Source organism: Drosophila persimilis, unplaced genomic scaffold (assembly GCF_003286085.1).
Source record: "Drosophila persimilis strain 14011-0111.01,24,50 unplaced genomic scaffold, DperRS2 tig00000000-arrow-pilon, whole genome shotgun sequence".
Classification (NCBI taxonomy): Eukaryota; Metazoa; Arthropoda; class Insecta; order Diptera; family Drosophilidae; genus Drosophila; species Drosophila persimilis.
In genome coordinates, this window is record NW_020825288.1 from 24,779,184 (window position 1) to 24,801,634 (window position 22,451).

The 22,451-nt window shown below is 40.6% G+C and overlaps 1 protein-coding gene across 10 annotated transcripts in view; it reads left to right on the forward strand.

Moving 5' to 3' along the window:
- Positions 1-1,388: 1,388 nt before the first annotated feature.
- LOC6591925 (low-density lipoprotein receptor) overlaps positions 1,389-22,451 on the forward strand; it is a 35,436-nt gene continuing 14,373 nt past the window's right edge. For 4 of the 10 annotated variants that reach the window (XM_026984627.1, XM_026984629.1, XM_026984631.1 and 1 more), the window contains exons 1-3: positions 1,389-1,958; positions 10,330-10,470; positions 20,754-20,873. In XM_026984627.1, coding sequence (XP_026840428.1) covers positions 1,400-1,958; positions 10,330-10,470; positions 20,754-20,873 — 820 coding nt within the window. In that variant the 5' untranslated portion in view covers positions 1,389-1,399. Of the gene's footprint in view, positions 1,959-10,329; positions 10,471-13,195; positions 13,329-14,883; positions 15,144-20,753; positions 20,874-20,970; positions 21,088-22,451 lie in introns of those variants that run through there. The other 6 variants (XM_026984628.1, XM_026984632.1, XM_026984634.1 and 3 more) reach the window with 4 other exon arrangements.

The following is a 22,451-nucleotide window of genomic DNA, read 5'->3' on the forward strand; positions in this document are numbered from 1 at the left end:
GCACTGCCTACCATGACTATTGATTGGGGGTATCCCACTCTTGCGGTAGCATATTTGGTTTGCCGTTCTCTTCAGTACGTGCTCTACGCCGTCGAATACGAATTCGAATAAGCGACTTCAAAGAGAGCGTCTCACCGTTTGGACGAGCCCACTGAGCCCACTGTCGAAACTACACTTTACACATGTGATATCGGTATCTCTCTGTGCGTGCTCTCTCTCTCTCTCTCTCACTGTCTCTTTATCACACCGCTCAGGTGTGTTCGGTTCGTTCGGCTTGGACGCGTGGCGATCGTCGGTTTGTCACGATGCACAGTGGGGCCAATTCCTCTGCGACGACCGAGCACATTCATTCCGAGGTTGGAACGGCCTCGATATTCTCTCAGTTTTCTAGTCGTTTTTTGTCGGGCGTGCCGCACTGTCGTCTTTTCCACTGTATCGCATATTATTTAACGGTTAATCGCTCTGTCGTACACATTTTCGTACGCGAATTAAGTTTAGGCCAAAAGCAAAAGTTCACAGCAAATAACGAATAAATTTTGATTGAGAACAGAGTCAAAACCAATTCCACATTGTGCAACTCCCAGTCAAAAGTGTTAATTTAAAGATAATGTACGAATCTATTTTAGCCGCCTGTTACGTCAATCCATCATGTGAACATATCCGAATGCATAGCGACATAAATTTCCATAGCACATGAGGGAAAACATTTGCCAAAAAACAAAGAGAACAGTTTTCGAGAAAGTTATGAATTACAGAGCCCCACTTTTAAGCGGCTGGCTTCACATGACCGCTTAAGAGCTTAACCACCTGAGGAGCTATCATCGCTTACAACGTTGATAAGCTGATAAACGAAAATTATTTGCCTGAAACTATATGATTCATATTTTTTTAAAAGACCCACAACAGCATGACACGGCCCAAAAGAGAGATAGAGATAGTGAGAGACAGGCGGGGAGCTTAACCCTTGGCCCGTTCTACTTGAATAACCCTCGGTCCATCGAAACCAAGTCGTCGCCCTTTAGTTTGCACAATTCCCCAGTGAAAATGCTTTGTGTTTTATGTATGTTTCTCTTACGCCTGTTATTTCCAACATCGTATGATGTTTCTTTTTTTAGTCGTGGCTTTTTTGGCATGTTTATCGTGCGTTTGCTTCGCACTCTCTTTTTCGATACATTTTGCGAACACATTCTGTGGGTTTCTCTCCTCCTCTTTTTGTCTCTCTCTCTCTCTCTCTCTCTATCTTTCCGTCTTGTGGACATTTTTTGGCAAACGTTTCGCATTTTTCGAGAACATATTATTTCATAATACTCGTATCCGTATAGATAGGGAGGAAATAGGAAATTTGTGTGAAAAGTGTGTTTGACCTGAATTTGTATATATTTTTACAGTTAAAATAGAGATGGCCACAGTTTGCCTTCCCAATTATACAGAACGCTTTCAAACTGAAGAAACATTCGCAAACGAGAATGAGAATGGTGATACTGCCTGCAAAAACATCCACACATGTCATGAGCCGTCGCCGTCGGCGGCTACCACCAAGGCCGTGACCAGTGCGTTCTTCTTCAGCCGAAGCACCAACTACCAGAGCTGGGTCCAACAGCTGATCAGCTTCAGCTTCACCTCCTCGTTCCACCTGCTCTCCATCACCTGCATTTTGAGCATCAGTAAGTTCTGCAATGCCGCCGCCATGAACGCCGCCCAGGCTACAGCCTCCACACCCAGTCCCAGCGAGATAATGCAGAATCTAAGCGGATCGGCGCTCCTGGAGAAGATTAGGCGCTCCAGCACATTGGGGCCACCACTGGATCGACTAAAGCACTTGGCCCCAGCGGCAGCAAACAGTCTGAGTCCCGGTATTGGAATGGCCAATTTTGGCAACTCTTTCAATTCGGTATTCAATGGAAATCCGTTCAAGTTTCTAAATGTTTCCGGGAAAATTGGAACCCCATTGGATATATGTGAGTATGAATTGTTATTACTAATTAGGCTTAAGAGTGAGTTTGATATGCGCCTATGGATTGTATCTTGGAATAGTAAAGGTGAAAAGTGGAATACTTAAGGAAGTTTACTATACTGCTATATTTTTTTTCTGCTAGTTGGCTGATCATTATACGGAGAGTGCGTTAAATTTTTTATTATTCCTTAAAAATTCGTTCTGATTATAGAGGTAATTCAATGATCTGTTTAGGTAAAAACTCTCACACTCTCTCTCTCCCTCCCTTGTACCGTTTATAATCTTAATTAGTGAAAAATGTCTCTCCCTTTATTCTTGGCTTTATCTGATCTTCTTTTCTCCAAGTGCATGGGTACCCCAAAAGTGTGTTTATTGTTGTTGCCGCCGCCGCTGACTCTCGTGTTTCAGTTGATCATGCCACCGGCCTCGTGTCTTGACTCCACCTCTCGACTCCGACTCCTAGCTTCGAGAGTCTGAGAGCCGTCTCTCCTCGGTTGAGGCGGCTCAAGTTTTTATTTATTTATGTGAATTTTGTGGCGAACCGAAAGCCAAGGCGTCTGGCGATGCCAGTCAACTACTCCACTGCCATTTCCCTGTTGTTGCTGCTACAGACATTCCACGAAATCATACGATTTTCAGACTCTGGCTCTTTTAGCTCCAGCTTCCAACTCCCCAGCTTCTCTCTTTCCATGCTTCCATCCAGCAGCCTTTTACTTTCCTCTGCTCTTGCCTTTTCCATCGATCCGCTCTTTCTGCGCGGTTCTTTCTGCTTTTGTAATTATTCCGTTTTATGCTTTATACCGGCCGGCGTCGTTTCATGCAGCGAATGGAGCGGGCGAGCGCCACTAAAAAGACTTCAACTCCGGCGGCTCTTGTAAAAACCAACAGCGAGAGAGAGAGAGAGGGAGAGGAACACAGAGATGAGAACATAAGCGAAGGCAGAAAAAAGAGCAACAAGTGTCTGCTTGCCTGCCCGTTCGCTTTGTTGGAGTTTCGTGGCTTGGCACAGTGGGACGAGTATGCGACACCCACATGTGTATAAGATGATAAATCATTTTTAGCAAATGTATGGTAGAAGTACGGCTTACGGTACATATGTATGTAGATGTGGGTTAATCAAACCAAGAATCGATATCAAAGATCGAGTTTTCTTGTGTGTAGATAATATACATATGTACATATGTACGAGGATAGCTAGAGAGTCGTTCCCGTAAAGACTTAGCTAGCGATCTATAAATTGAATTCAACGTTAATCGCAAGCTACTTGAACTATGACTAGTTGTCATATTTCTTTCTTAAGAATAACTTGATTATAAACTTTACTAAATGGAACCATTGCTAACCTCAAGTAGCGTTAACTACTTTAATACTTCTTATAGTTATTCTTAGGAAATACTTGATTTAAGCTTGACACAGAAATGAATCCAAGATATTCCAACTACTTCAATTGATTTTTTCTTAAGGAAATAGCTCTTGAAGGAAAGGAAACTCAAGATTAATGGAAGATATGCATTTATGAGGTCACCAAGCAAAAGAATCGTTGGTAAATAATCGAAACTTCAGATTAATCAACAAAATAAGGAAATACTTTGCATGAAACTTGAAAAACAGATGTGTTGTACGTAGGGGAATCACAAAACGAAAGACTTAATTATTTAGGTTTTCAAAAAGTTAAAACAAAACCTTCAACTTGGCAAAAAAAAAGAAGACACACATATAAACGATTATGGTCTGGCCCAACACGAATGTCAAAGTTAAAAAACGTAAATGAGTAAATGCTGGGTCATGATAAAAATCAAAGCTTAAAGGTTAAAAATGCTTGCTTTAAAGTTTGTATCTTGTTCATCTATCGACTATTTCATAACACTTGTGCTACTATCTCTCGGGGATTTGTGGTGTTCGGCTTAGCCTCCGTAATCAATATATAGTCTCAGCCACAAAGATAACGAACTCGAAATGTATTTTCGATGTAGTTCTCTAGGCAATGAACATCCCGTAGAGTTGCATTAAAGGCTAGGAAAATACTGGAGCTCAGGTGACAATTGATTGGTTAGACAGGCTTTAATCGATGGATATAGGTCGCAAAATGACATCCGAAGACACCAAGTAATTGTCCCCAGCTAAATTTTAGAGTAAACCAAATAGAAATTCGCACAGAGAGAGAGGGAAAAAGGCAGTGTGAGAAGGATGGGACAATTGACATGTTCGGGGCACATCCTTGACAGCTTAATGACTGTACCTGTGCCCCAAACCTCAGCAGCAACGAAGCAGCATCCCCCCTGAGGCCAGAACCAGATCAGGTCCTGAAACATTTTGAATTGAAACAAGTTTGCTCCGTCGACAAGGGCTTCTGTTTTAAGTCCAGACTTTTATAATTAACTTGGCTAATTATGCTTGGAATTTGAACGTGCTCTGGACTCAAAGGTCCAGATACAAAAATGGTCATGGGCATTAATTATAAAAGCATTTTTCATTATGTATAATTATGAGGTAAAATCTTTCTTCGTTTTTGTTGCTTTTTTTTACAAACAAAAAAATGAAGAAAACTGGTTCCCAGGCAAATGCCACTTTCAGCAAATGATGGAAGCCAAATAAGTGTCACACCAACAACAGTTCGTTGCAATTGTTCAGGCTCGTGTTCGGTGTTCAGTGTTCAGTGTTCAGTGTTCGTGGTTTGTCTTTGTGTTCAAGTGACAAATTTCATAAGCGATACATGCAAAATACAGTCAAAGGGATTCATTTGTTTGATTACTTTATGCTAACAATGCTAAGAGAGAGACAGATAGAGAGAGAGAGACAGAGAGAGAGACTAATGTGAGGCTCTGTGGCAGGTATGGTGGCCAACCTTCGGTTTCCACTTTCTTCAACTCAGAACTTGTTTTTCAATTGTAAATTAGTTTTTTCTATTTCGGGTCACAATTAAAATATTACGCATACGCCGCGATGTGCTGCGTTGTGCAAATGCAGTGCACGAGCCAAAATTTAATTGCAAATACAAATATTCATCAGAGGTGGCGTGATTTGTTGGCTAGCAAATTAGACTTGCACACAGGCCCCCCCAATACACCCGTACACTCCACAGACGCCGTAGAATTTCATTAGAAATTCGTTTGGTTTGAGGAAGCCATATGCATAATACAAGCTAAACAAATGACTGACTGATGATGACGTTTTCCTATATAGATTTCTCAATGAAGTGACAAGCGAAAAATAATGACACGTACGAGTGGGTACGTTATCCCACGCTGGGATACCCGCAACTCTGATAGTATTTTTATGAGTAATTGGAACTACGAATGCGTCTCCCACAGTTGGAAAACAAGTGATGACTACAATACGATATACATTTCTGGTTCCAATAAAGCTCCAGAATAGTGGAACAGGTACATAATGTTTTTCTCGCCTTCATTGGACTTAAATTATAATAAGTACCTTCTAAAAGGCCTTGCAAGGGGTATACTCGTCATCGATTATTGGCAACAAGTACATACATACATACCCGCAACTGAGTCATCTGTGGATTCGCGTGACGCCTACCAAACAACATCCACAAACATGTGTGAATATATCGGGCTGTTGTTGTTGTTTATTTCATTGTTAATGGTATGACGTTACCGATCAGGCCACTTTTTTCCACATAAGTGCCGACAAGCCAAACGTGTACCGAATCTATTCGACACTCTTACAACAGCCTAAGAGCAACTTGTTTCAAAGCTACGCTCTTAAACAAACTTCCATGCAATTAACTCCCAAAGAGCCGCATCGAATTGGGTCTTGATAATAATTTGAGCGAACGACTAAGCGTGTTCCCCTTAAACGAGTCTCAACGAATTCTCGTATCCAAGCAAACACTCGGTTCAAAGCGCAATGTTCACATGATTATACAATTATTTGTTGATTTTTTTGTGTTCCTTATCGTAATTGCAAAAGGCATTTTATCTACAGAAACATTTTTATCGCACGAAATTATTATAATTTTTTTTTGCTAGATAAAACTGCGGTATGATTACATACATAATATGGGTGTGAAAACCTTGACCAAAATGAGAAGAAAAATGCTAGTAGATCTGCAAAATATCTAAAAAAAATTAAGGCAGCAACATGTTCTTAATTTCAATGTCACATTTTGATAAGCAAATCCACTCTTCCGCATATTATAGCGAAATATTTATGACTAAGCCAAAATCTACTTCAAAACTATGCATTAAACAAAGCACTACGTAGCCTTGATATCGTAGCACTCGTATTACTGATAATGTTTATTGGCTTTACTGGAAGCCAACTATCTGTATTATCTAAAGTGGCCCACGAGGCGCTAACCAAAAAGAAAAACAAAATCAGCTGAGCCTCGACTACTGTATACCATATACACAGGCATTACGTTTTAATTGAAGAATCAGATAAGCAGAAACTACGCAGATTGATAGGTTACAGAGAAACAGTAGAATAGTTTCTCTATATTCATATTCACTTAAATTACGATGGGTTGAATACAGGTCTCACTGGGATAGAGTTAGCGTTGGATAGAAAGGGAGCCCTCGCGTTGTGCTCTGGAGGAGAGATTAAGTCGTAGTCAGGAAAACTCACCCTTGACTGCTAAGCAACTCTGGGAAAGAGAGAGCTAGAGAAAGCTACCGGAGAGTTGAAAATAGGAAACAGTTTCTCTAGTGTTTGGCTTCTATGACTTGGCTTTGACACTTTCGTGGGATGGAATAACAATTCAAATGCTGGAGTTCCTTTTGATAATCACCAATATAAGTGATTGGTTGAGGTTTTTAACTATACTTAAACAAATAAATGTATATATAAATATATTGAATTACTTTAGTTTACAAATGGAAAACAAATGGAAAATGGAAGCTTTCCAGAAGTACTCGTATCCTTGGCCAAGAACTTGAAGCTATCGCAGAGCTATGGGGTATCTCGAGAGGCTCTTCAATTGATATCTAAAGTCTACAAATATTTGTTAGTCATGAGAAGTACCACCCTTTAGGGAATGCATCATGTTGTTATCAAAAAATATCGGAACGCCTGTTAAGTGCAAAGTTCTCACAATATTGTTTGTTGTTTTCTTTTTCCCACATTATCTGTACGAACTTTGCAATATTTTATATTAATTTGCGTAATTTTCCATGGCTATTATGGTTAATAGGTAACTACAAAAACACTTCATTGATTAATCATCAAATATGGAGGAGATTGTAATCGAATCAAAGGGAAAGGAATCAACTATGGCAACCTTTCGGGCTTTTAATAAAGCATTTATATTGATTTGAACTCTGATTGACTTTTGCGCTGATTTCTGTTTATTATTTCGCCCTCTTGGCTAACCACCATCCCCAGTCATCCCCATCCACATGCCCATTCTGTCGTTGAATTAATGGTGCGAAATTTTCATGTGAAATACTCTTGACCAGCTTCATTTTCTTCTCATAGGCCCATGGCCTCGGGCCCTGTGATTGATTTCTGGGCGATGGCGGAATAAAGTAAAGTAAAACTGTTCAATGAACTTCGCATTAAGCATTTAATTGGCCCGTTGCCTCCTGTTCTGCTCGAATTCGGTTCGGTTCTGTTCTGGCCTGCATTGGTGATTCTGTCAATCAAATTGGCGGCTATTGCTGCTGTCGGAGGCCGTGGTGCCTGTGGTCTGTGCGAACCACACCACAAATTATTGCTCGACTGATTTAATTTGTATTAAATGTCGGGCAGAGGGAAAAGCTGTAGAAAAAAAGAATACTTTGGAATGGAAATGATGAAGACGATAGGGAATACACCAATCAAAGCACAATGCAGTGTGTGTTCAGCATGCTCGTATGATATGGAACATCAAAGGAATGTTGTTACTATTGATGTGGTTTAAGATGATGGTAAATGTTTTGCGAATAGAAATATGTTTAAATGAAATCATGTGAACCTTTTAAAGTAGCTAAAGAAACATTGAAAAGTATTCAATAAACTTTAAACATGTTTTGTATGACGAGTAATTAGGTAATGTATTCTAAAGGATTTTTGAAATAGACAGAGTGTAGCGTTTCTACATAAAACCAGACCTGAAAGCTCTCCATTTACTGCTAATGAGGATTGAGAAAATGTCTTTTAAAGATGCTGGCAACAGATAATATCTGATTATTACAATTTTAATAAATGATTAGTAGATTCCGAAAATATGAAATGTACTTGGCTAACTTTAGACTAAATTATACTGCTCTTATTATTAGTCTTTTTAAGAGCTAAATACTCCAAAACTTTCAATCATCATTTTTTTACGAAAGGTGCTTAAATATGTATTCAATGTGATACAAATACCAAACCATTTTTTCAGGAAAACATTTAATTGGAATAATAAATCAAAGAAAATAATTTGGAAATATACCATTAACCAATTTTCAGAGTCAAAAAAGATGTCTGCCAGAAAATGCAAATGAAAATGTATAAATTGGTTTGCCAAATAGATTTGATGGGGAATTTTATTTTAATATTTATCTCAATTAAGCGACTAAACGACTCACTTCAAATGCAAATTACATTCACATTCGTTTATATAGAGATTTGTCGAGCAATGAGAGTGCAATATCTGATCTCTCTGAGATAAAGCCCACATTCTCATATGTGAATTCCCCTCCCAATATATGTACATATCAGAAGGAGCAAACAAAGCTCTTTTTCATAAATGCAAAATGTTTGCGCACATTTTTAATAATTTACGGGGGGGGACTAATAAAAAATCTGCAGCTCAAAGAGGAGAATGAAATAGAAGTGCGGAGGAGGAGCGCACAGGAGCACAGGAGGTGGAATATAGCATCTAGGTAAATAAACATGCACATGCATGCATTAAGAGAGAGAATGCAAAGTGCAGAGTGGTGAGAGGAGAAAGAAATTTAAAAAATTTAATCGAAAACGAAGCGAAATTTTGCCTTCGCATGCACCGAATTTTCCATGATAATGAAGAGAGCATCAAATGTGTGTTTGTCTGTCTGCAGAGGGCCAAGGCAATGCCTGACATGTCTCTGAATTGTACTCTGTGGTAATCGTAGGTGGCAAGGGGCTGTCGTGTGTACGCCGTAAGGAGCTATTTCGTGCTAAGCTTCGCTGGGAAAGAGAGAGGGAACTAATCTTGGTTTCTTCATTAGCAACAAGAATCTGCTTTTTGAAGTATTTGATTTCAAATTATAAATTACAAAAATTATCCTTGGATATCTCCAGAATAATGATAAGGCTGAGACACTATTCTTGTCTCAGTTTTTATAAAATGGGACTCTTGGTTTAAATAATTACAAATAAATCGATGATATATTGGTCCAGCAGACGCATTTGGATTCGCAATCTTTTAAAGAGAAAAGAAGTCGATTAAAGCATTTCTGAATGTTATTTCTAGAGTATTTTCGAATTCTTTATCCATATCTTCTAGTCGGAATACCCTGGCGACGTTAGTATCGTATAATTAAATGCCTCTCGTATGCATGCGCGTCTCGTTTGGGGGTGAGCCTGAGCCCCCGTGCGGGCTGCCTAAGCAATTGTCAATTTGAGTTAAATGTGCGCAATTAAACGGTAAATGCTAAAATGTCACATGGATAGACCTTATTCCCATACACCCGTACACTGCATACCACTGCTCTCCGACGGAGCTCAAACTTGGAACACTTTAGGCATAATCGCAGCACATTAACCGAAAGTCAGTTTGTTTTAGCATATTGTATGCTAATTGAGAGACAGACGGAGGGAAAGAGACATAGAAATAGGCAAACAGATTGAGAGGGAGGGAGAGGGTTAGAGGAAGTGGGACAGTGGGTGAGTGAAATGTCAAGTGGCCCATAAAACGATTGATGAAGCAATCCAACACTTTTGGAAACCCTTTGAATTCTATGGGAATGACAATGGCAATGGAAAATGGGAAACTACTTCGCACATCAAATTCTCGCTTATTAATTTCCCCAAAAGTTTCTGCCCCTCGTATACCCCATTGCGGTCCACCACAAAAGACACAGAAAGGCGGCCCAGGAGGCCGAGACATCCATACATATGTAATCCTCGCCCCTTCACTCGGTTTTCATTATTTACAAGTTTTTGTGTATTGTCAAGTTTTGGCTTTCATTAAAAAGGGTTTTAAACCTTGTCAACAGAACGCCTTCTCTTTCTCTTCCTCTCCCTCTCCCTCTGTGTGTGTGTGGTGTGTGTATGTATGTTTGTGCTTAACGATCCAAAGTTTTCAACTTAAATTTTAGTTATGAATTTTATTAGGCTCCAACCAACGGCCTCTTGGCCTCTTTGGGCCGCCTTGGACCCATCTTGCATCCCCTGTGGGGTGTTTAATTATAGTCTGTGCGGCTAACCCAAAGATGTCAACTTAATTAATTAATATGCATTTGATTTTGCAGCTCAAAGCATACCCAACTACTGCGAGGAGAAGCAATTCCAATGCGCCAGTGGAGCCTGTATAGCCATCAGATTCGTGTGCGACGGCGACTCCGACTGTCCGGACCACAGCGATGAGCGACTGGAGCAGTGCAAGTTCAGAGGTGAGTCGAAGCAACCCCTAAAAATTACAGCCATGAATTCTCTGAATCTCCGAGACTATTGAAATTGATTGTTTCTCAGAAATGGCTAACCAGAAATTAGTTATTTTTTTTATAGATATATACTATTACTAGTAGATACTAGTATGCAAGTTCTCTGCCCAGAAACTCGCATTCGTATCAATAAACAAACCGAAATTCAATAGAGCTTGGCCCTTTGCCTTTCACGGATTTCTCCCTCAGTCTCTACTTTGATTAGGCTTTCACTTCAACTGTTGTCTTATTCAAATATTCTATCCAAGGGCTGCACAGCAGACCTCACAGTTCAAAGAATTCAAAGGCAGGCTACGGCTACTCCCAAACAGCAAAAGCAGGAACAAAAAACGCCCAAATTGTATTTTCAGGCGTTTTCTGGGGTTTTTCTACTATGTATTTTCTGATGCTTTTTGAAAGAAAGTTTTTCCAACGCCATTTTTTCCGTAGCTGTTTCTGTTTTTCTGTGTGTGTGGGGGCCATGGCCAAGGTGTTGGCCATGCCCGTGCCCCACTCTCAATCCCACTGGTGGACCTTATAAAGTCAAGCGTTGGATGGGGATTTACGACTAAGGATGCAGCTGTTGCCTACATCCTACGTGAGGGCGCTCTCACTCTAATCTGTTGTCAGTCATTTGTAGTTTTTCAATTTAGAAATGTCACAGAACTAACCATTTACTTCAAGTCTCTCCCATTGCCATCCAATAATCTCTCTTTGGATGGTGGTGGTGCTGTTTGCTTTTGTATTGGTTTTGGTGTTTCTGCCATTTGTTTGGCTTCGTTGTTGAGTAAGTAACAACTGGCTGTTTATTTAGTGTCATGTAGGCAGTGCCCCAAAACCCCTGGACCCATTGGACTCCTGGACGCTGGTTGTCTACGACCGCACTCTGGTGCTGTTACTGCTGCTGTGGAAATTTATTTTCATTTAATTTTTAAGCTCATCTATCTGTTGTTGTGTTCGTGTGTTAGCTAGTAGCTGTTAAGTGTGTGCGTTCTTTCTATTAGCCCATGTACATGTATTTAATTTAAGTTTGGTTCACGGACCAGTCGCTGTGTGTTCTCCGCTACCGGTAGTCTCTGGTTCGTTGATTTCCCAAATTTAACATTGCCTACTTTTGGGCTGGCGCATGAAACCCATTGCCAGTCACAAATATTGCCCGCTTTTGGGCGGCTGCCTGAAAAACACTGCCAGTCGCAAATATTGGGCCACTCTGTGCACATGGGTGTGTGGTTTAATCTTTAAACATTTTCCCGCAGTTGAATCCATTTGACACCCAGCACTCAGCTGTACCTCAATTACATATACGAACGTGTATAGTAAATGTACATAAATGGCATGTGTCTGCAGTCGTAAGCGGACTTAAGCTTGCTAAATTACCAACAAACAAGCGAAGCTGAAGCTGGAGCTGAAGCTGAAGACTGAGTCTTATTTAGGGGCCAGTGCAGGCGCCAGTCAAGTGCAATCTGGCTATAGCATTGCATCAGGCTAATTCGTACTAGCACACGCACACATGCAAACCACAGACTTGGCCAATAAACTTGTTCCAAAATCATAAAACACTCAAGGCATCCACTTAAGCGCTCAACGAAACAAAAGAGCTCAATGAAGTTGATTAATTGGACGATTGTCGAAAGCTCTGCAAACAAACATATCTCGTTTTTAAGATCAAGATTTCGCAAAACGAGATGGTTCGCGAATTACTTGGCTCAAAATAAGAGAAATATTAACAGATCATTGAAGCTAAAATTTGTGCGTATAGTATGCTGAGTGTCTGCATAGTTTCCGCATTGCGAAACGAGGAACAGTTGTTAAACAGTAACCCAATAATTCTCCGAATTACAAAATAATTTAATATAAATCACATTTTTCTATTGAAAAATAACTTTTACAAGTGTCACTATATCGGATTCCCAAGAATTGCCTGGCATAATTTTCGAAAACGGAATAAACCCCTGTACTTCTGCGGAAGTACTATCTAGTACTTTAATCTTTTGCTTAGTTCCAACAGAAAATGCATTGAAAATTGCGCTAAGCAATTGCGACTCAGAAAGCGGGCAAAAAATAGCTACGGACTGTAGACTGTACGGAATTCTTGAGAATTGCGTCGTAAGGGAGAATCGGCTTAAACTTGACCCACAATCGGGGGGAGAGAAATAGCCGGAACGGATCTAATGGATGGGTCGTCGAGAGACGAGAGACTGGGTCAAGCAAACCTTATCATCAGATTTCTGTTGTTAGTCCGATTCACGACATAAAAAACAGACGTATGCGTCGCCACTTCTAGCACTTGAGATTAATTATTATTATAAAGAGCAAGCAGCCCATTAACACTAGACGCTTTGCTTAGTTGGGGATTTTGATTTGTTTTGACAAATCGAAATCTAATTGCGCACAAATTGTACCCGGAGATAACATGGCACATGGGGGTTTCCTCTGAGCATAGTCTCTCTAGTCCCTATCACTCACTCAGTGGCTCACAGTAGCACTCACTCCGTTTCGAGTGCAAATAGGCTTTGAGTGTGGGCCAAAAGTTGAGTGAAACTCTTATCAAAATGCCGAGCGCAAGCTTCAAGCTCGGGGGATGCTGCTGTCCAAAGAGTGTTGTATGTGGATGCGACTGCTTCTGTCGGTTCCATCTTGTCAGAATGCCACCAAAGGCACTTGGCCGGAATTCAGTTAGTTTCGAACTCTGTGCAGAAGAGGACGTGTGTGTGTGCTTCTGGCAGGATAACTGCGAGAAAAAAAGCGCGCAAGGCGCCAAAAATAAATAATTTTGAACCAAGCCAAATCGCATGAGAAACAGAAACATTCGCTCAAAAGTGACAAGTGTAAATTTAAAAAAAAAAATCTAAAAATTAATTAAAAAATATTCTAATATATTTGCAAAATTATTCAACAAATAAATCAAATATATTTTCAAGCCAAACAGCTGTTGTTGGCCAGCAAAAATCAATGGCAAGGCCAATTTTGGCAGTCAAACGTTAGAAGACAAACTGAAACCAGTTTTTGTTGGCGTCGCACAGGCGGCAGCATCCAAGCAGCAGCAGCAGTAGCTTTCCCTTCCGCCCCGCCCCGCCCCGCCACGAAAGCGGAAGCTTTTCCTGTGTGTTTTGGCTTTACCGTTTTTGGTTTTTTCACGCTTCTGCGCGTCGCTTTTGATTACAGTTTCCCAGTGTCCCGCTCTGTCTGCAATCATCTGCTCTTCACTCTGTCTCTCTTAGCTGTGCTCTTTATGGCCTGCCTGGCATAATTTGGATTTGATTTTGTGTGGACTTTTGGCTTTTGTTTTGGATTGGATTACATGAACTTGACACCAAACACCAAACACCAGTCAGCAGTGGCAATAGTTTCTGCCACTTGAGGAGTGCCATAGCAAATCCCCGTTAATGTTCACACCTATCCTGTGATGTCCTGCAGTGTCCCTCGAGTGTATAAATCCGCTATAATTGTTAATTACATTTATCAATTTTCATTTAAAATACCCATAAATCCCGTTGACATGTCAAAGTGCAAAAATTACAATTAAATGTAAATACTCAACGGGGTTTTCGCCGGACCCTTTCTCTGGCAGCTTTAAAACACCATTTACCATTTTCCATATGAGGATTATGGAAAGTTTCTGATAAAGCAAGCCCATTAATAATTATCCATAAAAAAAATACACAGGAAAAAAACGCGGCTTAATTAAAGCATAAAACATGAGGAATGAAAATGTGCAAACAAAGAAATATCTCAATCACGCGCCGGAAATAAAGAGAGCATTAAATAAAATATAATTAAGTATTCAACCAGAAAGAAAGAAGGAAATAAAGATACTTATATGCTGAAAATATTATAAATTATCTGCAACAATATTTCAAAAAGTCAAATTTTTAAAAGAGATGATGAAAATAAAAAGCAAAATGTATAAATTATAAAAAAGAAATATATATATATAATATAATTGAAATAAATCCTTTTAAATAATTAAATATATATAAAGATATAGAAAATAAATGAAACGTTAAAAAAAAAAAAAATAATATATATTCTATTTGTTTGCATACAAAGCTCATCTGAATTTAAATAAATAAAAAAAAACACACAAATAAGAACTGCACATAAATTCAATGTAAACATCACCGACTATAGTGCACATAAATATTCAAACGTAACCAATTCAAATGGAAATTAAATTTTCACGCACATAAATTTTGATTTTGTTTTTGATCGGAAAACTGTTGCCTACTTTTGAGCTGCTGCTGCTGCTGCTCCTGCAGAGGATTCCCCATGATTATGATTATAAAGATGGTGATGATGAGGTCCTCTTGCGGCTGTTATATTTGCTGGCCAACCACTTGATAGCATTTAAAATAATTACAATTACGATTACTCTCCGAACAGAGACAAAAGTGGCAACGTTCGCGCGAGAACAAACCGGAATAAACAGCGATTTAATTTAATAATTCAGCCGTGCACTTAGGCTAGGCTAGATTATCATATTACCATACAGCAGGGGATCCCCAGCAAAAAACGCCGCGAAAGAACCAACATGGGACCAATACGCAGCAGCTTCCTGGGCTGCTCCTTTCTGCTGCTGCTCATCACCGGATTATTACCGCGAGCCCACCTCCAACCGACAACATCCACTGTCACCGCATCGGGTATGACTATGGCACTGGGGATGGGGATTCCCCAGAAATCTAAGCATTCATAATCTGATTAGTAAGAGTATCATTCTGAAAAATCTGGAAAAGCTGCTTAGCCAAAGCTTTTCTCTGTTTATATCATCATGAGATTTAATCGTTCAAGCAGATACATATATGTATTCCAATGCCTTTGGAATGGGAATCATTTCATTACGGCATTCAGAACTGCATTCTATTCTTAGATGCTTCCAAAAGTATGAGGAATCTCTTTTTGGTTTCTTCTTTTTTCCTTTCCAAATTCGCTAGAAGGACGTTTTTCATTCTCTAAGAAAAGAATAAGACTTAGGTTTTTCTTCTGCAAAATGCAAATCAGTTCACACAGAACATCTTGCAATGCTATCTATGTATTTTTTTTGACAGAATTTAGGTGTAAAAATTCATTCTTTAAACATAAAATATTCATTCCAATAACCAACTTTATTTCAACGGCTAGACGCTCACATTGTTTATCTTCATTAAGAATGTTTAGGCTTTATATTTAAACATTGCCTCTATGGAACATTAGGGCTTTGCCCCACTGACTCACAGAATTGTACAATCGGGATTGACTTGACTTTGAGTTTGGGTTGACGTCTCAAACACCAAATGTTTATCTGGCTTCTGTATGAAACGAGCAGTAGTGCGAGTACAAGAGGAGAGAGGCTCATTTCCTGAGGAACTCTGAAGATAAGACGAAAAATCCCAGACCATTAACCGCTTCAAGTGTATTTCAATTTACTGTTATTGTCTGCTCCCTATGTATGGGCGTGGTCGGGAGACTAAATATATATGTATAACGATATGGATATGGGTGGAAATTCAATTCAAGTCTTTGACAAAAAAGCAAAATAATGTCCCATCGATGGCCAAGAGAGCGAAAAAGTCAGTAAATAAATAAATAACTTATAGGCAACTAAACGAAGGAGAGCCATTAACAACAGACCAGGGCTAAGAGCAATACAGAAAGGCAGCGGCAGATCAGCCATAGAGCCACGTTAAGTGTCCTCCATCCACGCCGCGATGCGCATACGCCGCGTAAACAACCAAGAGACAAAAGACAGGGGCGCGGCGGCAGGAACAGGAATCGGGACAGTAACAGGGACAGCGCCAGAGACGCTGTCAGACTTTTAAGCAGCTTTTGCCCCATGTGTGGATACACATTTCTACATATAAATCGTACTTATATACGTTCATACGACATATACATATATTGGCTTTATGGTGTATGCTAGTGTTCGATATCGAACGCATAAATATTCATGCAGCACATTCGTGGGGAGCGAGCAGCAGACAGCTGATAAGCCTGCCGCACAGAATGTGTGTGCAAAATCTAAAAAAGAAAACGAAAGAAGAGCTCAGCTCAGAGTTCTACATATATACTCGTAGTTACAGCAACACATAGTATATTTTTGGGGCTCGTGTGAGCCACGTCGACTGGCAGACCTTAGATAACTTCAGTCACACATCCATGCCACTGCCACTGCCACTGCCAGTGCCACTATCCTTGTCCTTGTCCTTCTCTGTAAGCCATAAATTATGTATCCCTCACATTTTTAAGCGCAGCAATCCATCGAAGTTGCTCCTAGTCGTGTTTCACTGGAATGGGCATTACTTTTCGAATATTTCATGGCTCCACTTTCCACCCCAAAATACACGTAAGATTGTTTAACATATAAATTGGCAACCATCTGAAATGCAATTCAAATGGTAGACTTTCGCGGCCATTTGCTGCACTCTCCAGCAAACGACAGCAACAATTGCTGCTATACCAAAGGCAAAAAATAAAGGGAACCTAAAAGTTCGTCCCTCATTAGAGGGACCCTCAATCGCTGCTCCACTTCAGCCGCCGCCGGACTGCTCTTTAAATGATTTATGATGCAGAGCCCCAGACTCCACATACCCCCGCAGACCCTCAGGCAGAGAACCCTCATCTGATTCTATATTGAAATACTCCCTCAAGGAGGCACTGGGACACAACAACAACAACAACAACAACTTGGTGGAGACGGTACGGCTTCAATAAAGTGGAAAAAGGTGCCATAAACAACAAGCGGCGAGCCTTTTTTTACGAGTATGATACTCGTGCAACCCGCTGTGTGCGGAAGACGATACTTCTCTAAACAAGAAACACAAAAAAAAACAAGTACAGAATAAATATAAGAGGGCAAACAATTGTAAACAATGAAAAAAGGAAAATCCCCTTAACCGTGGCACAAATTTTTCATTTATTTATTGAGACGAGACACAGGAAAAAGCAGGACAGGATGAGGGTCTGAGATGAGGGTCCGAATAAGGAAGAACAATGGGGGGTGTCTGTGTCCGCCGCTTTTCCCTCTGCCGTGCCATTTCCTTCCGCCCGTTTAAGTGAATCGGACAATTCAATTTATGCCCAAAAAGACAGACAAACTTCATTAGGAGAGGTCCGTCCTCCCGAGCAACCCACCGAAATCACCGAAAGTCAGAAATCAATGAAACCCAATATTTCATGACATTTCTTTTTATTTTCGTCTTGATATTGCTTTCTCTTAGCTGGAGGATATTTGAAATATTCCATTTACAAAATATTAACAATTTTATTACGAGAGAATTAAGCTTCGAGGGTTCTTTGGTTATTTCACTGAGTTTCGATATCTTATCGGTCTTATCATGAGGTTTCACGAACTCCACGAACTATGATATGTATACAAATGTTAACATTAATTGAACAAAATGTGTATTTCCACCAGAAGGAAGGCCTAGAGGGGCCGGGTGCCATAGAAGATTGGAAAATGGCAAATATCACAAAAGTTTTAATGCGCCAAATCGATGAATGACCGCAGAAAACTTTCCCGTACCCATTCTTCCCCTTGGACACTTCTGGAAGGAAGACAAGACAACTTTTTCTAGCACTAAGCTTTTGGCCTGTAAATGAGCTCAGGGACGAGCTCCCAACCCGACCTCCCCGGGGATTCGGTGGGGTTGCGGGGTTCGATAGTACAGCGGGGAATTGCATTGTTCCCCGAAAACTTTCTTGAGGTTCTGCCGGAAAGTTTACCCTGTATTTGCTCAAGTCCCTTCGTGTGCGGCAAGGCGAGAGGGGGGTAGATGACTTTGTCACTTTTGCTGTCGGCAGCCTTGGGGGCAGGAGTCGAATCATTTAGTGATAACCCTCAAATCAAGGCAATGCAATGCATAAACTCGTACACACACATCCAATCCACCTTTGGCACCTGCTTGGGCACGGGGTACCCGTTCATTATTGCCGGCAAAAGGTGTCCGGAGACTACTGTGCAGATCCCCCTGGCGACAAAGCACTTTAAATGAATTGCATAATCGCAAGCGTCTGTCTGCCCCAAGTCCGTACCACTCCACTCTCTAGAGCTCATGCTCCTCCTCCTCCTCCTCCTGCTGCTGCTGCCGTTTTCCACCTCGAATGTTGTCGCGACGCGGCAGACTGTAAATAATGAAGTTTGCATCTCTGCCTCCTGCTTCTGCCTCTGGGTGGCACGAGGCAAAGCAGCTGCAAAAAGAGCTTTTAGGCACAAAAAATATATATTTTTACATATTTATATATATTTGAGTATATGAAAATTGTTGCACAAATACGAGTACGCGTCTCATGAGCGAAATTTATGAGCTTCATAAAGAAAAGTAATAGAAACGCAGAACAGATTGCCACTGAAGTCGGTTTGTTTATGCATTATGTAAGCCGGTCGCAAAGTGTCCTCATTTTTGTTGGTGTCAGACCATTAAGTCATAAATAAATAATTCCCTGGTCTTGTATATGAAACGGAAGCTGACATTGAACTTCTGCTGATATGAACACGAATAATACATACATATATTTCTGGGGAATTTCAGAGAAGATTATACGACGAGTTTGCTGTAAAACAACGACGTCTCTCAGATGTAATCAAAGTTAGCCGCAAGTTAGCAGCAAATGTGCTTATAAATATTTTTTTAATTTCCTTTTGGCTGCTGCTGATTGTTACCCATTAAAACAAGAGAATAGCAGACCAAACCAGAATCAGCGCTTCTGATACCCAATACTGGGGGACAGCAGGAGTGTATTTTATTGCTTAAGATGGCTGACGGAAGCGTATACTTCTCCATCGACCTCTTGAGGTCTTACAATACAATATGCAACATGTGGCACATAGAGTGGTAAAATGAATGTAACTCAGATTGGATGTAAATTAAGAATATAATATATGAATCTACACATCAAATCAAGGTTTCCAAGTTTACGGCTACACGCGATATAAACCCCTAGTTCTAATGAACGCCTACAACTGGGAGACCTTAAGAGCTTCAATTACCACATTTTATATGACCACGCCTGGGATATCAAAGGAAATAAAATGTATCTTAAATCTACATCTAAATCTTAATATGTGTGGTTGTCATATTCTGAAATATAGATTGCTCTTATTTAAGAAGGATATAAGTAGTGATATATTATATCTCTCTTAGAAGTTAGCTGTCTCTGTCTGCTTTTCTAGGCCTCTTCTATAGATCTATCGTATGCCCATATATTTCCCACTCAATATTGGTGTACTTTATCTTTTGAAAATCAAAAATGAATAACGGGTATCCCATGGTCGCAATATAAACTATGGTTTTTGTTCGTATTTTATACCTTTTTTTGTGCTAAATGCTGGCTGTCTAGGTAAATAGTACACTGTGGAACGTTTTCCCCCATCTCGGTATTTCCCAGCTCCCCGAACGCCGAACGTGATGCGCATTTTTCGCACTGCGGCGGCTCCGTCTGCCTCCCTCGGGTTTGGTTTTGGCTTTGGCTTTGGTTGGGACTCTTTGGCTTTGGCTTTCGGGTTACAGTTTGTGTTTCGTGAGGAGGGTGGTGGGGTGAGCGGGGTGAGCGGGGACAAGGAACTGCCACAAAAGTTGCGCTCAAGTTTATGGGGGGGGGGGGGGGACGACTCGCAGTCTGGAGTCTGGAGAAAACTTTGCCCCTGTGGAGATGAAGGGACTGTGACTGTGTCTCTTAAAGCGTCGACGAATGAAATGCAAATGTCTTTCAGAGGAATTCGTTTGAATTAAGCGCTAAATTGTCTGCACTTTAGTATGGCTCACAAAAGATGCATCGTTGCACGAAGGGGGCAAAAGTGCAAAGGAAAATCCGGGCTAAAGAATTCTCAAATTGAAAATGAATTTTCTTACATTTCATTGAATATTTTCAGCAATTATTCGTACGAGTATGTGTCCTGACACCTTGAATGGTTTTTGCAACACCTTCGATTCAGAAAATTCTTTTGTATCTCCTAATTGCATTTCAATCACTCAGCCAGCAACAAATTGTTTTCCTTTCCGGATGGGAAAGAATGGAATATTGCAAAGCCTTTTAATAAATTTTTGTGGTGGTGAAAAGTCGTAAAACAAAACAACCATAAAATATAGGGAAAAACTATTTCCACTAAAACCATAAAACAAAGAGAAAAGCTGAGGAAAAATGAAAAAGGAAACTGAAATCACATTTATTTTTGGCACAGTTAACTATTCAAGCATAAAAAATTGGACATATACCATTACCGTTATCTGGCGAAGCTATTGAAAATTGATTTTGAATATACGTGTTTTTCATTGCAGAATCGACTTGCAACGCGGACCAATTCCGCTGTGGCAATGGCAATTGCATTCCACAGAAATGGGTCTGCGATCACGAGGCTGACTGTACCGATGGCTCCGACGAGCTATCCCTCCTCTGCAGTAAGTACTATCCCCAGTCGTAGATGAAGATAACTTTTCCCCCCAAGTGGTGCCCGAGCTAATGCAACTATTTCCTTTGAATGTTGTGTGAGAGCAGTCAGTATGTGCCAGCCCTATGAGGTGATGTGCAAGAACATGGAGCAGTGTATACCACGCGGGTGGCTCTGCGATGGCGACTTCGATTGTCGGGACATGTCCGACGAACAGGATTGTAGTAAGCCTCCACCACTCCATCACTCACATTTGCATACTAACTGGAGGATTGCCGTGCCCATCACTAAACCAAACGAAAACAAAATGAGACGTTTAATCGAAATTTAAATGCATGAACCATCCTCTGATTCACTTTATGACTGGACTCTAGTCCTTTGCCTGAGCCTGAGCCTGAGCCTGAGCCTGAGCCATAAATTAACATCATTCCTGACGGACAATATCGCGACGTGACCATCAGCGGAACTAATCTGTATTTATGCATTAGGGAGAGACTCCCATTGTCCTTTTCCTTTTGCCTTTCCCTATGTAGTTTTTTTCCATGAAATTTCCCCTCCACTCCTGTAACTTGTTTAGCGGTTTATTGTCTGTGACACATTCGCCTAACTATGTGAAAGGAAATCCAGAACTGCAGAGTGCCAGAACGGCAGTGTTTTTATGTTTCAGGATTGTAATTGAAAAAAATGATGCGATTTTTATGATGTTATCCTTGATGGAAATAAAATCTGGTAATCAAAAGTGCGAGGACAGCGACCAAATTGAGCCTGTGGTTTATATGGAGTTGAGCTGCGCAGAATACATATATCACAGGATATACATAAAAATATATACATACATACACATGGTCGAACATTCCGGTACTCCGAGACTGTGGGGGTGAATGTGTTTTTACGACCTTTATGCGCTTTAAAATTGTCATCAAACCTTGTTGACATTCCAGCTTTTATCCATACACCCTCCGCCCTACCTCCTTACCGCCCCACCGCCTCTTCGTCCTCCGTGGATCTTAATTGAAGTTGCTTTTGGTCGGGCCAAAAGTTCACCGCGAAAAGCAAAAGCACACACACATATGAAACGGCAAAAAACAGAAGGAAGATACCCCTTGCTATTGATAGATACCCTTGACAACCTTTGATAAATACATATAAAGCATTCCTTTCGCTTGCAGATAAAGCAAGAGTGGAGAGTGCAAAGCTTAGACCAATATCGGGGATTAGTTTTCCTAGAAACATGGTAATCAGGAATGGGATAGCTCCCTCTCTTCGTTGCAAATGTCCGCATAAAAAGGAATATCCTCTGCTAGTGTTTATTTACTGTAAAGCGGGAATGGTCCTTGGTCCTTGGTCCCCTATTTAATTCCATTTAACACTCAACTTTGGCTCTTCATAACTTTGTGTGCCGTTACGGGGAAAACTTGGCTTTCAAGTCGAACAATGACGCCAGGCGCTGCTCGAGGAACACCACACAATAAACAAAACGCAAACTGCGCCACAAAAGCATTGAGCTTCATTGGCTTTCGAGAAGGTAATGGGGGCTAGTCCGGGGCAGTAGCCGTACCACATTTCTAAAAAGCATTTTAAATAAAAT